This window comes from Leptopilina heterotoma, unplaced genomic scaffold (assembly GCF_015476425.1).
Source record: "Leptopilina heterotoma isolate Lh14 unplaced genomic scaffold, ASM1547642v1 Lhet_68, whole genome shotgun sequence".
Lineage (NCBI taxonomy): Eukaryota > Metazoa > Arthropoda > Insecta > Hymenoptera > Figitidae > Leptopilina > Leptopilina heterotoma.
This window is the reverse complement of record NW_025111157.1, coordinates 5,010,367-5,030,853: the sequence shown is the minus strand read 5'-3', so window position 1 is coordinate 5,030,853 and position 20,487 is coordinate 5,010,367. Positions and strand designations below refer to the sequence as shown.

The following is a 20,487-nucleotide window of genomic DNA, read 5'->3' as shown; positions in this document are numbered from 1 at the left end:
TTTGGTGAAAGATAGAATTGAAAGAGGAAGAGAGAGATATAGATAAAAAGAGAGTTCAATGGGGAAATATCTCCAAGGTCCACATCACACTTTAATTCGTCGCATCGTAATTGGGAAAAAAGTGTGATTGACTTTCGTGGTTTTTATGCTTTTTAAAAAAATCAAATAATCACGATTAACACTGTATCAAAATCTAAACTGACCTTACGTGTTAATTAAAAAAAGTGTTCAGCCCTTTTTTGTTCATGCCGAAAAGTCAGACATTTAGAATTTCCAAGAGGAAATTTCACTGATAAACCCGTTTTTATTTTGAGATCATTCTTCAAAGAAGAGTCGAAAAAAATCAGATTTTCAATTTTGTAAATGCAATTTTCAAGATCTAAAAGTTAGTAAAAAAAAAATGCAAAATAGTTATTTTTCACTCGTTTCAAAAAATTAAAAATAAATTGAAAAACTTTTTTCACCGTGAGTAATTTAATAAAAACAAAATTATTATATTTAAAAAATTCATTTTAAAAGTCATGTTAGTGTAAAGAAATATTTCGAAATTTTTTTCAAATCGTTGAATCATCAAAAATTCATCGAAAAATTGAATTCAATTGAACATTTTTTTTTTGAGTTCTTGAACCTTGGTATTTTATTTTTAAAAATCTAAATATTCTATACATTTTGGGTTTATTTTTAAAAAATCTAAATTTTACTTTTCTTTTCAATACTTTCACTGGCGGAGATTTTCTTTTTGTAATTTAAAAACTATAGACAGAATATTATTTTCTCTGATGATTTTCTCAATGCGAAGAAATAATCGAATTTATTTACATTCAACAATTTTGCAAAAGAAAAAACGAATATTACTTTGCAAATTTTCTACCGTAAAAATAATTTTTTTTTTTAATTTCTACTCGTAGAAATATTTTTTTTTTTAAATTTCTACTCGTAAAAAATTGATATTTTTTTATAAAAGTTTTCAAAAGCGACTCGTTTTTTTTATATATTGAGCAAAAACTTCTCTACAAATTTACCCTGCGAATTTATCAAAATCGCGTCGCTTTTAAACAATTTTACGTAAATATTAATATTTTTGATTTTTAGTACAGAAAATCAGAAATAAACTTTTAGATAAATATTTCTACATATTGTAATTTAGTAATTTTGTATTTAAAATATTTGATTTTTTTAATTTAAAAATTTTTTTTATTTTATTGAATTTTATTTCATTTCAATTTTTAATCGATTTTTTCTTATTTCGGTAGAAAATAAAAATTTTCGTTAGCAAATAAATTCATCAGTAAAAATAATAATCTCCCTTTACAAAAAGAAATTTCCTTCATTTCTAGTTTGGAATTTTTTCAAATATATTTGTAAAAAACGTATAAAAATTCAGTTCTTTTTTTTCTTGTTTTTACAATACTTTTAAAACAAAGTAGGGGATTTTTATGGAATCAGTTAAAATCCGTCTTTAGAAAACGTAATTCTAAATTATTTTTAAAATTCAAATAATTCACAAGAATTTCTATTCAATCCTAGTCTGAATTTGCTATTCTTAAAATTTACTTCTATTAACTTTCACTCGCGATAACACAAAAAGAAGTCTTCACAATTAGCGCAAAAAAAAAATATTCTTTTAACCAAAATATAAAAATAGCTCGCAGTAAAATGGAGGAAATTAAAAATAAATAAATTAACTTAATAATAGAGTGAAACATTGAACTAGATAAGAAAAAAAGAAAAAAAACAATAATGAAAAGATTGTACAAAATTTACAGAATTCCCGACTTTAAAATCTCGAAAACATTAATTGAAAATCTGATTTGTTTTAGACACTTTTTGAGTTCTGATCGATTTTATTCGCGCACACAGAGTTTCTCATCGTCAACGGAATATATCCTAAATTGCACCTTTCCTCTGAAAAATACACATTCCTTTTGGGGGAAAAAAAGAATTGCTTCTCTGTCGAGAAGAAAATGTAAAACGCATCACCAAATTTTCCCAAAATATCCGGTTTTTCTTAAGGGAAATTTTCGTATATCCGGGAATTTATTTCTTGAAAACTAAGCAAAAAAAATTCCCTTTTGGAAATCCACACTTTTCGATTATGGAAAGCAATTTTTTTTTAAATAAATTTTTTTTTTAGAATACTGGAAAAAAATAGGAATAATTCCCGGATATTGACTTATTGCTCCACTGGGTGTTTTTTCCGTATTTTCATTTCGGCACTCAATTTTTTTCTTCTTTTTTTTTTAAACAAAAATCTCGTAGCCCCGTAACTTCTGCTCGCTGATGCACTTGACGTGGAAACAGTCTGCAGTGTCTCGGACGATCTTCGGCGCTTTTCGATAGAATGGCGCGAAGATGATGAGGGTGCGCTATACGGATATTTCGTAATTCATGTCATAAACGCTGGCGCGATCGGGCGTTGGTGTTGTGGGTCGTTGTGACCTCGTGTCATTTGGCGCTGAGACCATTTCCATGGAGTCGGTCATTTCTAAAGCTCTGACAAAGCTCATTGGACGTCGTCGACCATCATTTGATGTTGGCGTTGTTGGTGTTGCCATTGTTTTTCGTTTGACTTGAGGCGATTGATGTGGATGCTGAGGTGGAAATACGGGAACGCCGCCTCTCATCGCTGGATGATAAGCTGGTCTTGGTACTTGTTGAGCTACAACTTGGGCATTATTGGCAAATTGTTGCGTGGGACTCGTTGGATTCGAACGATAATAATCGTAGGGTGGCGGACGTTGTGAGGGTGATGGCTGAATCATCGATGATACTGGATAGCTGCCTGGTGAATTGTCCTTCCACATGTAAACTCCCCGTTGTGGCGAGCCGGCGAGTTCACGGATATTGTCAACGGTGTTATTTGTTCTTGAATAGGGATGCTCGTTGCCCTGACGTACTAATTCACTTTCGGAGAGAAAACGTCGCTGTGGACTGTAATTACTGTGTGTACAGGCAACATTACACTGTTGGACGTCATAATAAGCTGGGGCGTCATTCACACCAATGAAATCCGGCCGACGGACCTGCGTCGGGGTTCCTGGGTTCGATCTACAACAGAACGAGGATGATTTTTTCTGCTAACGCAACTAATTCTATTTTATTAATAATAATTTCAATAAAATTAATATAATAATTAAAATAACGATAATAATAATATTAACAATAATAACAATAATAAGAATAATATTAATAATAATAATATCAATAATATTAATAATAATGACAAGAATAACAAAAATATTAACAATAATAATAAATATTGTTATTATAAATAAAACTTTGAGATAATCGATCACTCCGAGATTTTGACCGACAGTGATCGGTAATCTCTCTCTCCCTTGTAGAAATTCAATTATTTATACAGATTTTAATAAAATTCCTCAAAGAAATTCAATTTCTATCATTTTAATGTAAATTTTAATGTAATATAATTTTTATACAATTGATTGAAAAAATTTGATAATCTTTAAAAATTTTAATAAAATTTTTCTGAGAAATTCAATTAATTGACAAAAATGTTAGTAAAAATCATCGAAACAATTCAATTATTTTTATAAATAATAGAATTTTTTCTAGGAATTCAATTATTTACAAAATTTTAATTAAATTTATAAGACGAATTTAATTCAAGTAATTTGAAAAATTATAATAAAAATTGTGGATAGAATTCAATTACTTTTCGTAAAAAAAATTATCAGGAATTAACTTATTGTCAAGAATTTTAGTAAAAATGTTAGAAAAAATCCAATTATTTTTATAATTAATAAAATTCTTGATAGAAATTCAAGTATTTTCAAAAATTTACAAATATTTAATTAAATTCATAAGATGAAGTTAATTATTTTTAAAAATTTTCATAAACTCCTTCCAATCAATTTAAATACATTTGAAAAATTATAAGAAAATTTATCAATAGACTTCAGTTACTTTTCTTAAAAAAAATTATCAGGAATTAAATTATTGTCAAAAATTTTAATCAAAATCTACGAAACAATTATTTTTATAAATTTTTAAAAAATAGCGATAAAATTTTTTGTTAGAATTCAATTACTTTTATAAATAATAAAATGTCTCAAAAGAATCCAATTTTTCAATACTTTCAGTTTCAAAATTAAAAAGATTTATTTATTAACTACATACTAATATAATTATTATTATTTTCCAAATTTTTAATAAAATTCTTTGGAAAAATTCAATTATTTTTTTAAAAAATTTAGTAAAAATCATCGAGACAATTCAATTATTTTTATAATTAATAAAATTATTTCTAGGAATTCAAGTATTTTCAAAAAATTATTTACAAAATTTTAATTAAATTTATGAGATGAATTTAATTATTTTTAAAAATTTTCATAAACTCCTTCTAATAAATTCAAATAATTTGAAAAATTATGGATTTTCCAAATTTGTAATAAAATTCTTTGGAAAAATTCAATTATTATCAAAAAATTTCATAAAATTCTTTATAGGACTTGAATTATCTTTAATACAATATTTTAATTTAATTCATGGAAGAATTCAAATATTTTCATAAATAAAAAAATTCTCTCTAGGAATTAAATTATTTTATAAAAATTTCAATAAAATTCTTCAAAAGAAATTAATTATTTCCAAGAATTTTGATAAAATTCCTTATAACAATTTAATTATTTTCATTTTTAATTTAATTCCTCCCAAGAATTGAATTGATTTTAAAATTTTTAATGAAATTTTTCCAAACAATTCAATTAATTTCAAAAATTTTCACCAATTTTAATAACATTTCTTAAGACAATTTAATTATTTTCAATTTTAATTAAACTCCTGGAAAAAAATGAATTACTTTTTTAAATTTTAATAAAATTCTTCCGAGCAATTCAATTAATTATAAAAATATAAGAACATTTTGTCTAATTAATTGTTATTATTTAATCTTGAAAACATTAAATTACAGTTTTTTGTTAATTTTAAAAGTCAAAAAATTTAGAAAAAGAAATTATGGAAAAAAATTAAGAAACAAAGTAGCAAACAAAAAGAATTAACTTTAAACTGCGAACAGATTTCCGGATTACAACGATTATTAATATAGATTATAGATTATTATTATTATTTTTATTATTGTTATTATTAATAATATAATTATAATAAAAAAGGAGAATAAAATAGGTTTCGAGCGGTAAAAAATAGAGAGGAAAAATCCACAATGCGCGGTACAAAGTGAATACCAATATGCGAGTGCTGATGTTGGCTTTTTGCATACAATTAATAATCTGGCGATTCGTAATACAAGAGAGGAAAAAATAGAGAAAGAGAAAAATAGAAAATATTGATTTTATACACAAAGATAATAATTAGAGCAGCGTTGCAGCATTCCTCGTGAGTAGCATTCTATTCAAGAAACGTAAAAAGAATAGCGAGATTTTTTTTTTTTTTTTTTGAACAAAATTCTCTGGATAAATGATCTTTTTCTCTTTTTTCGATATCAAATTTATTAATTTAAATTTAAACTTTTCTGAGTTATAAAATCTCTTCCCCAAAATTTTTACCAAAAGTTTCATAATATAAATACTTGAGACAAAATTAAAAACCAAAACATTTATCCAGTCCATAAATTTCTAGCTCTGTGCGAATACTTTTTCAAATGAAATATTATCAGTTGTCAATTTTTAATTTTAATTTTTTAATTTTCAATTTTTAATCTAAATAATAATTCGATTCAATTAAATACTTAATTCAATAAAATGCGTAATTCGATAAAATACATTCAATGAAGCACGTAATTCAATAAAATAGATAATTCAATAAAATGCATTCAATGGAATACGTAATTCAATAAAATACATAATTCAATAAAATACATTGAATGAAATACGTAATTCGATAAAATACATTCAATGAAATACGTAATTCACTATTAAAAAAAAATTTAAATATATTTTAGTGAATGAAAAAAGGGGAACAAAAAATAGAAACGAAAAATCTGGTTCGATCACAGAATAAAAAAGTGAAAAGAGCGCTAATCGCGAGTGATCGAAACAAATATTTATCGGGGACGAAAATGAAAAAGTATTTGGCACAGATAAATGACTATTTATATTATATATGGATTAATGATTATATGATGAATGAAAGATTTAATTAATTCTTAATTTTTTTTATGCGTAAGAGAAGCGTACAATTGTAAACTACAGAACGTCCTCGTAGGATGAAGTTCGTGTTTACCTGCAGTAGGTTGCAACATGTTGGCAGAAAGCAGCTCCTTGCAGTTACCACCCCCTGCAGTGGGACACAAACTTATCTATATACCACATATCTTTTTTTTCTTTTTTTTTTTTTATTAATCGTGCAGAAAAAACTAATTCCCTCTAGATTTTCTTGAGCAACTTTCTTTTTACGAGTTCTTTCTGTTTTGCTATTTAAATTGTACAATAATATACACGAGATATATAATAATTATTTTAAAAAAAAAGAAGAGAAAATCAGAAAGAAACGGGGGCAACTGAGATCACGAGCAGAGATATATATTTAAATTATATCAAAGAGAAGATACAAAAAAAAAGGACTTTTAGACTTTCAAGGGTGACACAGACCTTTCATAGGGCAAATTGATAACTTCCAATTCTCGACAATTGTCCCAATTTATAATCAAAATTATTTCTTTACCCTTTTTTCGAAAAACAACTATTATTTGAAAATTTAATTTCAAAATATTGAATTAATAATAAATATTAAGTAATGAATTTATTAAATTTACAATATATATTCATCTTTTTATTCTAATTTTTCTCTAAATTAATTTTTCAATTTTCACTTGTCCATTGAATGGATTTTTTAAAAATAAAATTTTATTTACAATATTTTGGAAAATTCCATCAGACTTCGCACTCGACAATTAATTTTAAGAAAGTAGCAAAAAGTAGCTTTCAAACTAAAAAAAAGTAGTAAAAAAGTAGCTATCGAAAAAATTAAACTTGACAACCAAAAAAAAACTCGTTTTAGACACTTCACAAAACTGACAAAAATTCCATTCTATATTTTATTTTCCTATCTGACTTTTTCCCAATTTTCATAAAAAAAAAAAATTTACTTCTTTCTTATCCTGATAATAAATTGAATTCCTGCAACGAATTTCACATTATTCAAGAAAGAATTGAAATATTTATAAAAATAATTTAGTTCTTGAGAAGAATTTTATAAAAATTTTTAAATAATTGATTTCTTTCGACTAATTTTATGCAAATTCTATAATTTAAATAATTGAATTCCTAAGGAAATTTTTATTATTCATGGAAATAATTGAATTCTTATGAAGATTTTTACAAAAAATATTAAAAATAATTGAATTTCTGTGGAAAATTCTAATATTTTTGTAAATAATTGAATTCTTCCAAAGAATTAAAAAAAAAAACATTTTTTTAAATAATTGATTTTTTCGTGGAATCGAAATTAAATCCTGCGATGAATTTTATTATTTATGAAAAAAATTGAATAGTTGAAACGAATTTTCATTGACATTTTAAAAAATCATTAAATTCCTGAGAAGAATTTTATTATTTACGAAAATTATTGAATTATTGAGAAAAATTTTATTAAAATATTTAAAAAGAATTGAATTTCTGTGAAAATTATTGTTATTTTTAAAAATAATTTATAAAAATAATTGAATTTTTGTTTAGAATTTTGTCATAAATTTAAAAAAAAATTGAATTCTGTTTGGAAATTTTGTGAAAATAGTAGATATTGAAAATCATTGAATTGCAAAAAGTTTTTCAAAATAATTACAATTTATAAAGAATTGTATTAACATTTTTGAGAGTATAATTGAATGTCTGTGTCGCATTTTTTAAAATTTTTGTTGAAAATAATTGAATTCTTGCAAACGATTTTATTAGAATTTTTTTTAAAAATAATTGAATTTCTAAGAAAAAATTTATTACTTTTAAAAATAATTGAATTCTTATGACGAATATTGTTATTTATGAAAATAATTGAATTTTGCAAATAATTTTATTAAAATGTTTTAAAATAATTGAATTTTCGGGAATAATTTTGTTATTTATGAAAATAATTGAATTATTGAGAAAAATTGTATTAAAATATTTAAAAACAATTTAATTTCTGTGATAAATTTTGTTATTTTTAAAAATAATTGAATTCTTCGTAAGAATTTTATAAATATTGTTTTAAATAATTAATTTTTTCGAAAGAAAATAAATTATAATGAAAATTTTATTTTAAATAATTGAATTCTTGTGGAAAACTTTATTTGTGAAAATAGTTGAATTTTTCGATTAATTAATTTAAAATATTATTAAAAATAATTGAATTATTGAGAAAAACTTTATTAAAATATTTAAAAAGAATTGAATTTCTGTGAAAAATTTTATTACTTTCACAAATAAAGTTTTCCACAAGAATTCAATTATTTAAAATAATTAATTTTTCCGAAATATAATATATTATAAAAATTTTATTTTAAACAATTGAAGAAGAATTCAATTGTTTACAATAATTAATTTTTCCGAAATATAATATATTATAATAATTTTATTTTAAACAATTGAATTCTTGTGGAAAACTTTACTTGTGAAAATAATTGAATTTTTCTATTAATTAATTTAAATTTGAATTCTTACTTAGAATTTTATCAAAAATTTTTTCCAAAAATTGAATTTCCATGAAAAATGTTATTATATTAGTAAAAGTAATTCAATTATTGTGAATATTAGTAGCATAACGTAAAAAAAGTAGTAAATATTAGGTGTTAGTAGATGAGTGCGAAGCCTGTTCTATATAAAAGATAAAAAATTAAATTTATTTTCCTGAAAAAAGTGGTATTGGGTATAAATTAATCGTAGAATTGGAAGGCAATTTAAACACCGAATTTCAAGTTCCTTACAGGGGACAATATCCAATGAAAGCGAAGTGCATAATAGTTAAAAGTGATGAAAAAAAAAATAAGGGATTATCTTTTCATTTGCTCTTGCTTACAATATACCATGCCCCATAAAGGGTTGACAAAAAAAAGAATACAAACATTATTTATCTGTTTTACAACGTGCTCGTGAGGTACAATATTAATATCCTATAGAGCGTCACTTTCTTATATTACAATATATATATATAATGAATCGCGATGCATGCGAAGCTATATTTCGAAAAAAGAAAAAAATGAAAAAATAATTATCGCATTATGCAGCAGTATTTTATAATATTAATTAATCATATTAGTAATTTGAAAAAAGTATTAGTTATTAATTTAACAAAATTAGCAAATTAGTTTAAAATTTGTTTTTTTTTAAATTTCTTTTAGAGTATTAATTGAAAATTAGAATATTTTTTGTTATAGTGCGCATTGCTTCAACAGAAAAAGAAAATTGTCGAATGAGAAAAATTTTCTTTTTTTTTTAAAGGATCGTTTTATAAAGATATTTTATTACGCAATGAAAATTATATATATACCTGCGAATTGGACTGGAAATGGCAAGAGGGGTGGGTACACCGATGGCTTTGATTCGTTGCTGCATCGTTGGACTTGCACCACCTTGGCCCTGACCTCTCTGCGGACCTATTGCCGGAGATCCACTACCTTCTGGTGATAATGCATCTGGCGTGTGACTACGAGATCCATTCATTCCTCTGTAAAGATCGCTTTTTATACGAAAGCCATTCAGGGAAAACAAACAAAAATATTTCTCAAATTAATAAATCGTTTCTGCAAAAATAATAATAATAGTATTATAATGTAATAATAAAATAATATAGGTAATAATTTAATAAAATAATAACAATAATAATAAAATGATAACAAAAATAAAATAATAATAAATATAAATAATAATTCTATATTAATAATCGTTGTATTCTGATAATCTGTGCGCAGTTTGAATTAATTCTTTTCGTTTGCTTTTTTGTTTCTTAATTTTTTTTGATAATTTCTTTCTCTAAAGGTTTTGAATTATAAAATTTAAAAAACTCTAATTTAATGTTTTAAGATTAAATAATAATTAATTAGACAAAATCTTTTTATATAAAAAATCATAATTTCCAAAATAAACAATTACATAGAATTTTATGAAAATTTTTGAAATTAATTGAATTGTTCAGAAGAATTTTGTTAACATTTTTTTTTTAAACAACTCAATACTTTCGAGGAATTTAAATAAAATTGAAAATAAATGTTTATAAGAAATTTTATCAAAGTTACAGACAATAATTAAATTCTTTCGAAGAATTTTATCGAAATTTTTATAAAATAATTGAATTCCTAGAAAGAATTTTATTATTTATGAAAATAATTGAAATGTTTCGAAGATTTTTTCTAAAATTTTTTGACAATAGTAGAATTCTTAAGAAGAATTTCATTTTTTACAAAACTAACTAAATTCAATCGATAAATTTTATTATAATTTTTCAAATTATTTGCATGAAATTTATTAAATTTTTAAAAAAAAATTCAATTTTTTCTTTATTCAAATTGTATTGAAAATAATTGAATTCCTGTAAAGTAGATATTTTACTATTTATAAAAATAATTGAATTGATTCAAGGAATTTTATTATTTATCGAAATAATAGAATTTTTCGAAGTATTTTATTAAAATATTTGAAAATAATTAAATTTTTTCAAGGAATTTAATTAAAATTGATTTAAAATTAATTGAATTTTTATCAAAATTTTTGAAAATATTCAAATTCCTGCAAAGAATTTTATTTTTTAAAGATAATTGAATTCTTATAAAGAATTTTATTAAAAATTTTAAGAATAATTGAATTATTACGAGAAATGTGATAAAATTTCGAGGAAAAAATTTAAATGCATATGAAGAAATTTATAATTTATAAAAATAATTGAATTCATATGAAAATATTTATAATTTACGAAAATAATTGAATTCTTATAAAACATTTTATCAAAACTTTGCATAAATTTTATTAAATTTTTTAAAAACAATTCAATTCTTTTGAGGATTTCAATTAAAATAAAAAATAATTCAATTGTAACAAAAATGTTATCAAAATTTATGAAAATAATTAAATTTTTTTGCAGAATTCTATTGGAATTTTTATAAAATAATTGAATTGCCTAGAAAAAATTTTATTATTTATGAAAATAATTGAATTCCTAAGAAGAATTTTATTTTTTACGATATACGAAAATGAATTAAATTAAAATATTGTATTGAAAATAATTCAATTCTTATAAAGAATGTTATCGAATTTTTTGTAAAAGTAATTGAATTCCTTTAAAGAATATTAAAATTTTTAAAAATAATTTAATTTTTCCAAACAATTTTATTAAAAATTTTGAAAACAATAATAATTATATTATTAGGTAGTTATTAATTAATCTTTTTAATTTTAAGACTAAAATTATTGAAAAATTGAATTCTTTTGAAAATTTTATTTTTTAGAAAAATAATTGAATTATAGCGAATAATTTTATCATTTATATAAAAATAATTGATTTCGTAGAAAGTATTATATTATTTTTAAAAATAATTGAATTGTTTTGAAGATTTTTATTAAAATTTAAATTCATTCAAGAAATTTTATTAAAATTTAAATTCATTCAAGAAATTTTATTAAAATTGAATTGTAAATAATTGAATTATTTTGAAGAATTTTATTATTTATGAAAATAATTTATTTGGCTCAAAAGAAATTTTATTACATAATTTTTGCAGTTAATTGAATTTCGCAGAAGAATTTTATTAAAATTTTTAAATATTATCAAATTCTTGCAAAGAATTATATTAAAATTTTCTTGAAAACAATTGAATTTCTTCGAGGAATTTTAATTAAAAAATCTTTAAAAATAATTGAATTTTTTCTTTTTTTATAAAAGTAATTGAATTCTCGCGAAGAATTTCATTAAAATTTGGGATTGAAAATAGTAAATTAGAATAAATTAGTTAATATGTTAATTATTTCAATTTTAAATCTGTAATTATTAAATAATTGAAGTTGATATTTAAAAGTAAAAAATGTTGTAATTTGAATATTAATAGGTAATAAATTCAGTACTGCGATTAATATTAAAATTATTATTTTTATTATTATTGATAATTAATGAAATGAGAAAAGAGAAATAGATGAATATCGAAAGCATTTAGAATGCAAGACTGAGAAATTAAAAGAAAAGTAAAATTGGATTAAAAAATACCTCGGCCTGGGATGTGGACTGCCTCTTGGCAGTCCCCTTCCTCTCGGTGGAAGAGGATGTCTTGGAGAGTCATTATTCTCCATGGATGGCAGGAAAAAATTACTTTTCGATCCGTGCCTCTGCAATGGAGGCGTTGGTTCACAATCGGCCGATTGAGAAGCCGTTGGCTCCATATCCGTATCGGATCCATCACGACCAGGCGATAACTGTAATTTTCAAAAATTATACATTCCTCTTTTGATAATCATCACCATTCTCATACTATCAAAAGAAATAAAATCGTTTAATTTAATTAGAAACCTTGTGAAACATAATTGGAAGGCAAGGAGCCGGAATTAAGGACCAAAGAGGGTAAAAGGAATCAAAAATAGTACTTCTTCTGACGTGGATTGTGCGAAGGAATTTCAATTCTGATCGTAGTTTTCTGAATAAAAATAAAAGCACTTTTTTAAATATTTGAGAATTTTTCTAAAAAATTCCTTTATAAAACTAACTAAAAAAGCATCACTCATGCAAATGCAGAATAGAACTACAATTCTATGAACTTCCTAATAAATCAAACGTAGTTTTTTTAAAATCTGATTTCTCGTTCCAAAGTTAAGTAAATTTTTTTTGTTTTTGATATATTTTTATCACAAGTAGGAAAAAGCAAAAAGAAAATTTAATTTTTTTTTAGTTATTTGGAACAAAATTCTACGTTTGGTTTAGAAAAAGAAATAAAGTAAGTTATACTGAAACCTGGAATTGAGAGAAACTCGGAAGCTTTATCAACTCGGTTAACATCGTGCATAAAAGGAAGCATTACGCCGCCACCGACGTTGTAGTTACGTGAGAATTTTAAAAAAAATGGAGCTACTCTGTGCTAGCTCTTACCTTATTGTAAGCATTTGAACTGGCATTTCTAACACCATTGCTGCTATCCATGTAGGTTTTTACCTGGTTCTCAGTGGCGATGATCGAGATGTCGGACGTGCAAGCTCCGCGTCGTTTTCCTGAATACTTTTCAGGTTTTATTAAACTGCACAAACAACAACATTCAATTAATAATCATTTCAATGAAAAATAATAATCAAAGCAACGAAATAATATTTTCACCAAAAAATCAAATCAACGAAAGAATAATTTCAACAAAAAATAAATTCAACAAAAAACAAATGAACGAAAAAATAATTTCAAACGATTTTAAATTCAGACTTCGCACTCGATGATTAATTTTAAAAAAGCAACAAAAAGTGGCTTTGAAACTAAAAAAAGTAGTAAAAAAGTAGCTATTGAAAAAATTAAACATGACAACCAAAAAAACTCATTTTAGACACTTCACAAAACTGACAAAAATTCCATTTTATATTTTATTTTCCTGACATTTTCCTAATTTTTATTAAAAATATTTCCTTCTTTCTTATCCTAATAGTAAATTGAATTCCTGTAACGAATTTCATATTATTCTTGAAAGACATTTAAATATTTACAAAAATAATTTAATTCTTGCAAAGAATTTAATAAAAAATTTTAAATATATTGATTTCTTCCGACTACCTAATTTTTTGCGAAATTGAATTCCTGATAAATTTTTATTATTTATGAAAAGAATTGAATTCTTACGAAAATCTTTACAAAATCTTTTTTAAATAATTGAATTCTATTTGGAAATTTTGTGAAAATAGTAGATATTGAAAATCATTGAATTGCAAAAAGTTTTTTAAAATAATTACAATTTATAAAGAATTCTATTAAAATTTTTGAGAATAATTGAATGTCTGTGTGGTATTTTATTAGAATTGAATTTTTGTGATGAATATTGTTATTTATGAAAATAATTAAATTTTGCAAATAATTTTATTAAAATACTTCAAAATAATTGAATTTTCGAGAATAATTTTGATATTTATCGACATAATTGTATTCTTTCGAAGAATTATTTATGTAAATAATTGATTTCTTGGGAAAAATTTTATTAAAATATTTGAAAATAATTTAATTCCTGTAAAAACTTCTAATATTTTTGTAAATAGTAATATGACTTTATCACTCGTTCGTATTAGTTATTTTAATTATTAAAATAATTTTTGTAAATAATTGAATTATTCAAAAGAATTTAAAAAAACATTTGATTAAATAAGTGATTTTTTCGAGGATTTTAAATTAAATTTTTAAAATCAATTACATTTTTTGAGCAATTCCTGTAAAATTGTATTAAATAATTTGAAATCCTGCGATGAATTTTATTAGTAATGAAAATAATTGAATAGTTGCAAAGAATTTTTATTAAAATTTTAAAAATCATTGAATTGCTGAGAAGAATTTTATTACTTATGAAAATAATTGAATTATTGCGATAAATTTTATCAAAATGTTTAAAAAGAATTGAATTTCTGTGAAAAGTTTTGTTATTTTTGAAAATAATTGAAGTCTTCATAAGAATTAATTAATTTCTGTGGAAATCTTATTATTTATGAAAATAATTGAATTTTGGATGAATTTTATCAATTTTTTCTTTAAATAATTGAATTCTTTTGCGAAATTTTATGCAAATACTAGATATTATAAATAATTGAATTTTGAATATTTTTTGAAAATAATTAAATCGTTTTGAAGAATTTCATTATAGTTTTTTGATTTCTAGTATTAGCGAATTTAAAGTAGTGTAAATTCTAAAAAAAAAACAAAAATAGTAGCTTTTAGTAGCTGAAATCTAAAAAAATGCCCAAATAGTAGCATAAGGTAAAAATAATAGTAAATAGTAGATTTTAGTAGATGAGTGCGAAGCCTGTAAATTATTAATAATCAATTATTTCAAATCATCGAAATATTAATAATCATTTCAAAAAATCAATTTCAATTTAAAAAAAGGATGGAAAAAAAACTAGAAACAATTAAAATTGATTTCTTTTAATGATCTAAAAATAGATTTCGTTTATTAATTGGTGACAGAAATACCTCGGAAACTGCGGTCCACATTGTGTGTAACAGCAATTGTGCAAACATCCGCGAGAGAAGGGATTGTAACCAGTATTGAATTTGCCGGTGACTTGTTCATTCGTCGTGCGTCCTCTAAAAACGAGCACTACATGGAATCCGGTTAATCCAAATATTGGAATCACCAGTATCGTTACCACGCCCATGAGTACCATTCTATTTATTCAATTAAGGAAATACCCAAAAAATTACTTTGCATTATTCTTTCATAATTTTAATCAAATACTGCGTTGCAGAGCGAAAATATTATGCACTTACGTTTTTTACACTCACTACAAGACGAATAAAATACGACAAAAAAATACACCTATGACCAATTATGAATCATTATTTTACATTAGATTAGATAAACAATTTTTACAACCTAATTTAATAACTAATAAATTAAATTAAATTAAATTTTAATTAAATTAAATTAAAATTTAATATTTTTTCTTTGAAATTTTCGATTGTGTTTCTTTGTCATAATTTTATTACTGAAACAAAAAAAATTATCTTTTTCAAATTCTCTAAATTTTAGTATTTTGAAAAAAATTCCAACCATACTTCGTTAGAAAACATCCGTTTTAAAAAAATGTCATGGCTTAAAAAAATAATATTTGATTTTCTTAGTATTAATAAAGGATACGCGACAATTGTCTGAACTTCGCCTAGTTGCTGTTTGTGTAGAAGGACAAAATAGAGGCAAAGTCCAAATATACTAAGCATATGTGAACTGAGCGACAGGAGAAAGAAGAAGAAGAATCGGTAATTTCTCCTGCCAATGCAATTGTTTAGCCATGGACAATGATGGTCGAATGTCTAGAAAAAAGAAATACATATCAAAAGTAAATAATACCCTTATATATTGTGTACAGTAATTATCTTTTGAAAAATGATTAGATTAGAAAATGAAAATTTCAATATGTAGGTTGTTGACGTTAGTTGATAATTATCTTTCCAAAGATAATGGACAATACAAATATAGAACATTTTTCTTTTTCTATTAGTTTGCCATTATTTCAGGTCAATTTGCTGTAAATATTTCTTTTAAATATCTATTTTTCAGTATTCAAGTATTTTCTATTTATATTCTATAAAAAATTTTTTTTAAATAATTTTTAATAAAAAATTAAAATGAAAAATTGAAATAAAAAATTCATTAAATTTAAATGGCAAAATAGAAATAGAAAATTCAGTAAAAGACAAAAAATCCAAAGGTTTTAAACGTTCAAATGAATTATTCGTAATTAAAAATATTTTCATAAACCACTGAATGCAATAAAAATTAAAAACATAAATTTTACATTTAGAAACTTTATAAATCATTTTTTTTTTACAATGACGCAAAAGTATTGTAATAAAAATATTTTCATAAACCACTGATTTGAATAAACATTAAAAAGATAAATTTTACATTTAGAAAGTTTATAATTCTGTTTTTTTGCCACTGACGCAAAATTATTGTAATAAAAATTTATTTTGAACGTCGGAGGCTTTAGGATCATGATTGAAATTGGAAATTCAGTAAAAGATTCAGATTCAAAATTTAAATAAAATATTCAATAAAAAGGAAAATTGAAAAATTTACCTCGATACAATGATTACAAACACTACAATGGGAACAACGTGGTGGTCTGTAAAATTTGCAGGTGACACACCATTTCATGCGAACTGTAATTCCATTGATTTCTACATTTTTATATAAAGGAGCTCGGAAATCATCTTCTCGATCTTCGTCTGGTGGAGCTGTACAAAAAAAGTTTAATTGAAAATAATTCACAGGTTGCCACGAAAATTTAATTTTTTTTCCTGATTTCGAGACAAAATTTTGACTTTTTCCCTAAAGAAAATTCTGATTCACTCTAAAAATTATTTGATACTCAAAAAAATGTTCTTCTACATTTATTTACGAATTTCCTTAATTGTAAAATTATTCGAAAACACCAAGAACTTCATTTTTAAATAAATATTTAATTATTATTATTTTCCCCACAGGAATTAAGTTTTTCAAAAAATTTTAAATTCAAACCTTTTGAAATTTAATAACTTATAAGAAAATTATTGTAAAAAATGAAGAAAGCGCTCACTCCGAGTGATCGATATCTTCATTTTTTACAATAATTAAAGATGATCAAGAGATAAAATAAAAATTTTATATTATAAAATAAGAATATTGTTACTGTAACTTCTTCAAAATTATTTTTATCATTTCTGTCCAATTATTATTTTCTACAATTTTTAAATAAAATTCTTCTTTAAATCAATTTTTAATATTTTTTGAACATAATTGAATTTTTGCGAAGAATTTTATAACTTTTGAAAATAATTTAATTCTTCCAACGAGTTTTATTCAAGTTTATAAAAATAACTGAATTACTGTGAAGAATTTTATTATTTATATAAATAATTGAATTGTTTATAAACATAATTAAATTCTGGAGAAAGATTTTATGAAATTTCGTATTTTAAATAATTGAATTCCTGTGAAAATTTTATTACTTATGAAAATAATTCAATTATTTCGAAGAAATTTATTAAAAATTTTGTAAATAATTGAATTTTTGTGGAATTTTGCCAAGAATTTTATTAAAATTTTTAAAAATAATTGGATTATGAAGAAGAATTTTATTATTTATAAAGATAATTGAAATATTGACGAGAATTATTTAGAAATTTTTGAACATAATTGAAATTCTGCGAAGAATTTTTATAACTTTTGAAAATAATTGAATTTCTAGAATCATTTGTAACTTTTCTAAAATACAATTTTTTTTTGGTATTTTTAACTAAAATTCTTCTATCAATCTAGTATTTATGAAAATTGTAAAAATGATTCATTAAATATTGCGCAGAATTTTATAAAAAAAATTGCAAACAATTGATTTTTTTCGAAAAAATTTATGCAAATTCTATTTTTAATAAATTAATTCCTGTGAAATTTTCATTATTTTAGAAAATATTTGAACATTCGTGTAGAACTTTGTCAAAATTGTTTATAAGTAATTGAATTATTTTGTGAACATTTATTAAAATAGTAGAATATTGAAAATCATTGAATTATGAAATTTAATTGAAAATAATAGTAATTTATCTATGAATTTTATTAAAAATTTTGAAAATAATTGAATTCTTGTGATGAATATTGTTATTTATGAAAATAATGGAACTTTATAATGAATTTTATAAAACTTCCTGAATATAATTGTATTTCGGCGAAGAATTTTGCTATTTATAAAGATTATTGAAATGTTGACGAGAATCTTTTTTAAAAATTTTTTAAAATAATTTAATTTCTGGAAAGAATTTTAATATTTATTTAGATAGTTGAATTTTTTCAAAGAATTGCTTTAAAAATTTTTGAATTGAATATTTTTAAAATTGAAACTAATTTCAACAGAATTGAAGATAAAATTAAAAAAAAAATAGGTCCTTAATTAAATTATTGTCAGAAAGAGAAGAAATTTAAGGTTTTTTTTAGAATTCGTGGAAATTTCATAGTTTATGAGACAAACAAAAAGAAACAAAAATTTAGAATTTTCTTATAAATTCTAAACATTTAATTTTTTCCAGTACTTTTAATAAAATTCTCTGACATTTCCCTGAACTCTGGAGACCCTGTAATAAATTTTCGATTTTATTCCAATTCTTCGTTATTATTTATACCTTTTGGTATTACTCCCGGGTCCATAAACGTTGCTAAGGTAAAATTTGCCAGAACAAAGAAAGTGATAACTCCTTGCAGTGCAGGAACCCATGGATACGGTCCAATGTAATACTGGCACCTAAAAAAAACAAAATAGAATAAATAAAACTCAAATTAATTCACTGAAAATTAAAAAAGAATTAAATTAAATTACAAAATTAAATTAAATTGAAAAAATAAATTACAAAATTAAAATTCAATAGATTGTCTTCATTTAAAAAAGAAGTTTTTCAATTTGTTGTAATTTTTAAAATTCACATTTCCAAAAATACACAATCGTCAAGTGGTATTGAATTAAAATCAGAAACTGCCCTAATAAATTTCGTTCATCTCTGTAGATAATATATTTTATTTTTTAAGTGCTACCTATATTTAGATACTTTCTAAAGAATTTTTCTTCCACATCAAAACTATTTATACTACACATATTCCAATAATTTTAAATTATTAACATGAAAATGAAAAATATCTCTAAATTCCAGATTCAAAATCTTTAAATTTTTCATTCATTCAAATTTCAATTTAAAAAATAATTACAAGATGAAATATTTGATGATCAAATAATTCTTTATTCTCTAGACTTTGTCATGAGCCACTTTATTTATGAACGAACGTATTCGAACTAATTAAACGAATTAAAACTCGTTAAATAAAATTCTTCAAAAAAAAACATACTCAGAATACTATAATAAAGTCTTCATTTAATCATACAAACATCTATTAAATATAAGCTAAGAACGCGAGACAATTCATTCCTTCTCAAAGTTGACAATTCATATAGAAAAACACTGGGGTTAGAGGTATCAAAGTCTTGTTTTTGCCTCTAGTTTATCGTAACTTGTTATGGGCTTGTCCCGTTCATTAAAGAGACTAAAAAAATTAAAAAAAAGAAACCAACTTTAACACAACGACAGTCACATATACCAATCAAATGACACGATTAATGACAAATTGAATTCATTGAATTTAACGAATATTGAAGAGTGACATCCAGCCCTTTATTCCTACAAACATGAAAATTATGTGAAAATGTGGTCCATCGAAAAACAGGGAAGAAAAAGATTGATGTGATGTGCGCACACGGGGCTCAAGACAAAAAGAAAGAAAAAAAAGAAAAAAAAGAGTACGAGAAGTGCAAATACTTACGGGAAGTAGAAAAAAAGTGTTGTAGTGCTGAGCAAAAGGGTCCAAGCGAATGTAGCTGGTAGACACTTAAATTTCACATCGTTTTTCGGCATTCTGTAGATTCCACTATCGTGATTTCAATAACTAATCCGAGGAATTTAATGGGCAAGATTTTCGCGATTTCTGCTACCAGAAAACATGGCCGCGTCCATTGATAGTGGTTATTTGTGAGATATGCAAAAGCCGTTTAATATGCTGCTTCATACTTGATATATTCGAACATCCATGAAATTAATACAGCTCTCCTCATCCATCACTTGAAACAATTGAGCAAAAACAATCGTGGAACACTAATTAACAATCCTGGTTTTTTGCAATCGCGAACATGACACATTTGGCCCAGCACTACTAGTCCCCACCACACAGACTCTACTCTAACCTCTGCTGCCTTTAACTTCCTAGAAATTTCCCTCCTTATAAATTTCCATGGAATACTTTGAAATTTCTTTAGATTCTGGCGGGAAAATTTACCATCAACTTTATTTTCGTAAATCACT

The 20,487-nt window shown here is 23.3% G+C and overlaps 1 protein-coding gene across 2 annotated transcripts; it reads right to left on the bottom strand.

Moving 5' to 3' along the window:
* Nucleotides 1-1,520: 1,520 nt before the first annotated feature.
* On the bottom strand, nucleotides 1,521-20,380 carry LOC122510342 (palmitoyltransferase ZDHHC5-A). 2 transcript variants are annotated; one of them, XM_043624907.1, is made up of 9 exons: nucleotides 19,952-20,380; nucleotides 18,766-18,884; nucleotides 16,691-16,848; nucleotides 15,749-15,921; nucleotides 15,082-15,276; nucleotides 13,018-13,162; nucleotides 12,145-12,350; nucleotides 9,442-9,630; nucleotides 1,521-3,048 (listed from the first exon to the last, which is right to left on the bottom strand). In XM_043624907.1, the coding sequence occupies exons 1-9, from the start codon at nucleotides 20,041-20,043 to the stop codon at nucleotides 2,367-2,369; spliced, it is 1,959 nt and encodes a 652-aa protein (XP_043480842.1). In that variant the 5' UTR covers nucleotides 20,044-20,380; the 3' UTR covers nucleotides 1,521-2,366. The 2 variants fall into 2 exon arrangements, with proteins under 2 accessions (XP_043480842.1, XP_043480843.1); XM_043624908.1 differs by having other exon boundaries at nucleotides 9,442-9,618.
* Between the last annotated feature and the right edge of the window lie 107 nt (nucleotides 20,381-20,487).

What these genes read in the sequence shown, in the direction of transcription:
- LOC122510342 (XM_043624907.1), bottom strand. Translation starts at nt 20,043, where the DNA reads ATGCCGAAAAACGATGTGAAATTTAAGTGTCTACCAGCTACATTCGCT. An exon ending in TTTGTAATCATTGTATCGAG is followed by an intron (nt 15,922 to 16,690) that starts GTAAATTTTTCA and finishes TCTTTTTTCTAG; the next exon opens with ACATTCGACCATCATTGTCC. An exon ending in AGTCCACATCCCAGGCCGAG is followed by an intron (nt 9,631 to 12,144) that starts GTATTTTTTAAT and finishes TCGTATAAAAAG; the next exon opens with CGATCTTTACAGAGGAATGA.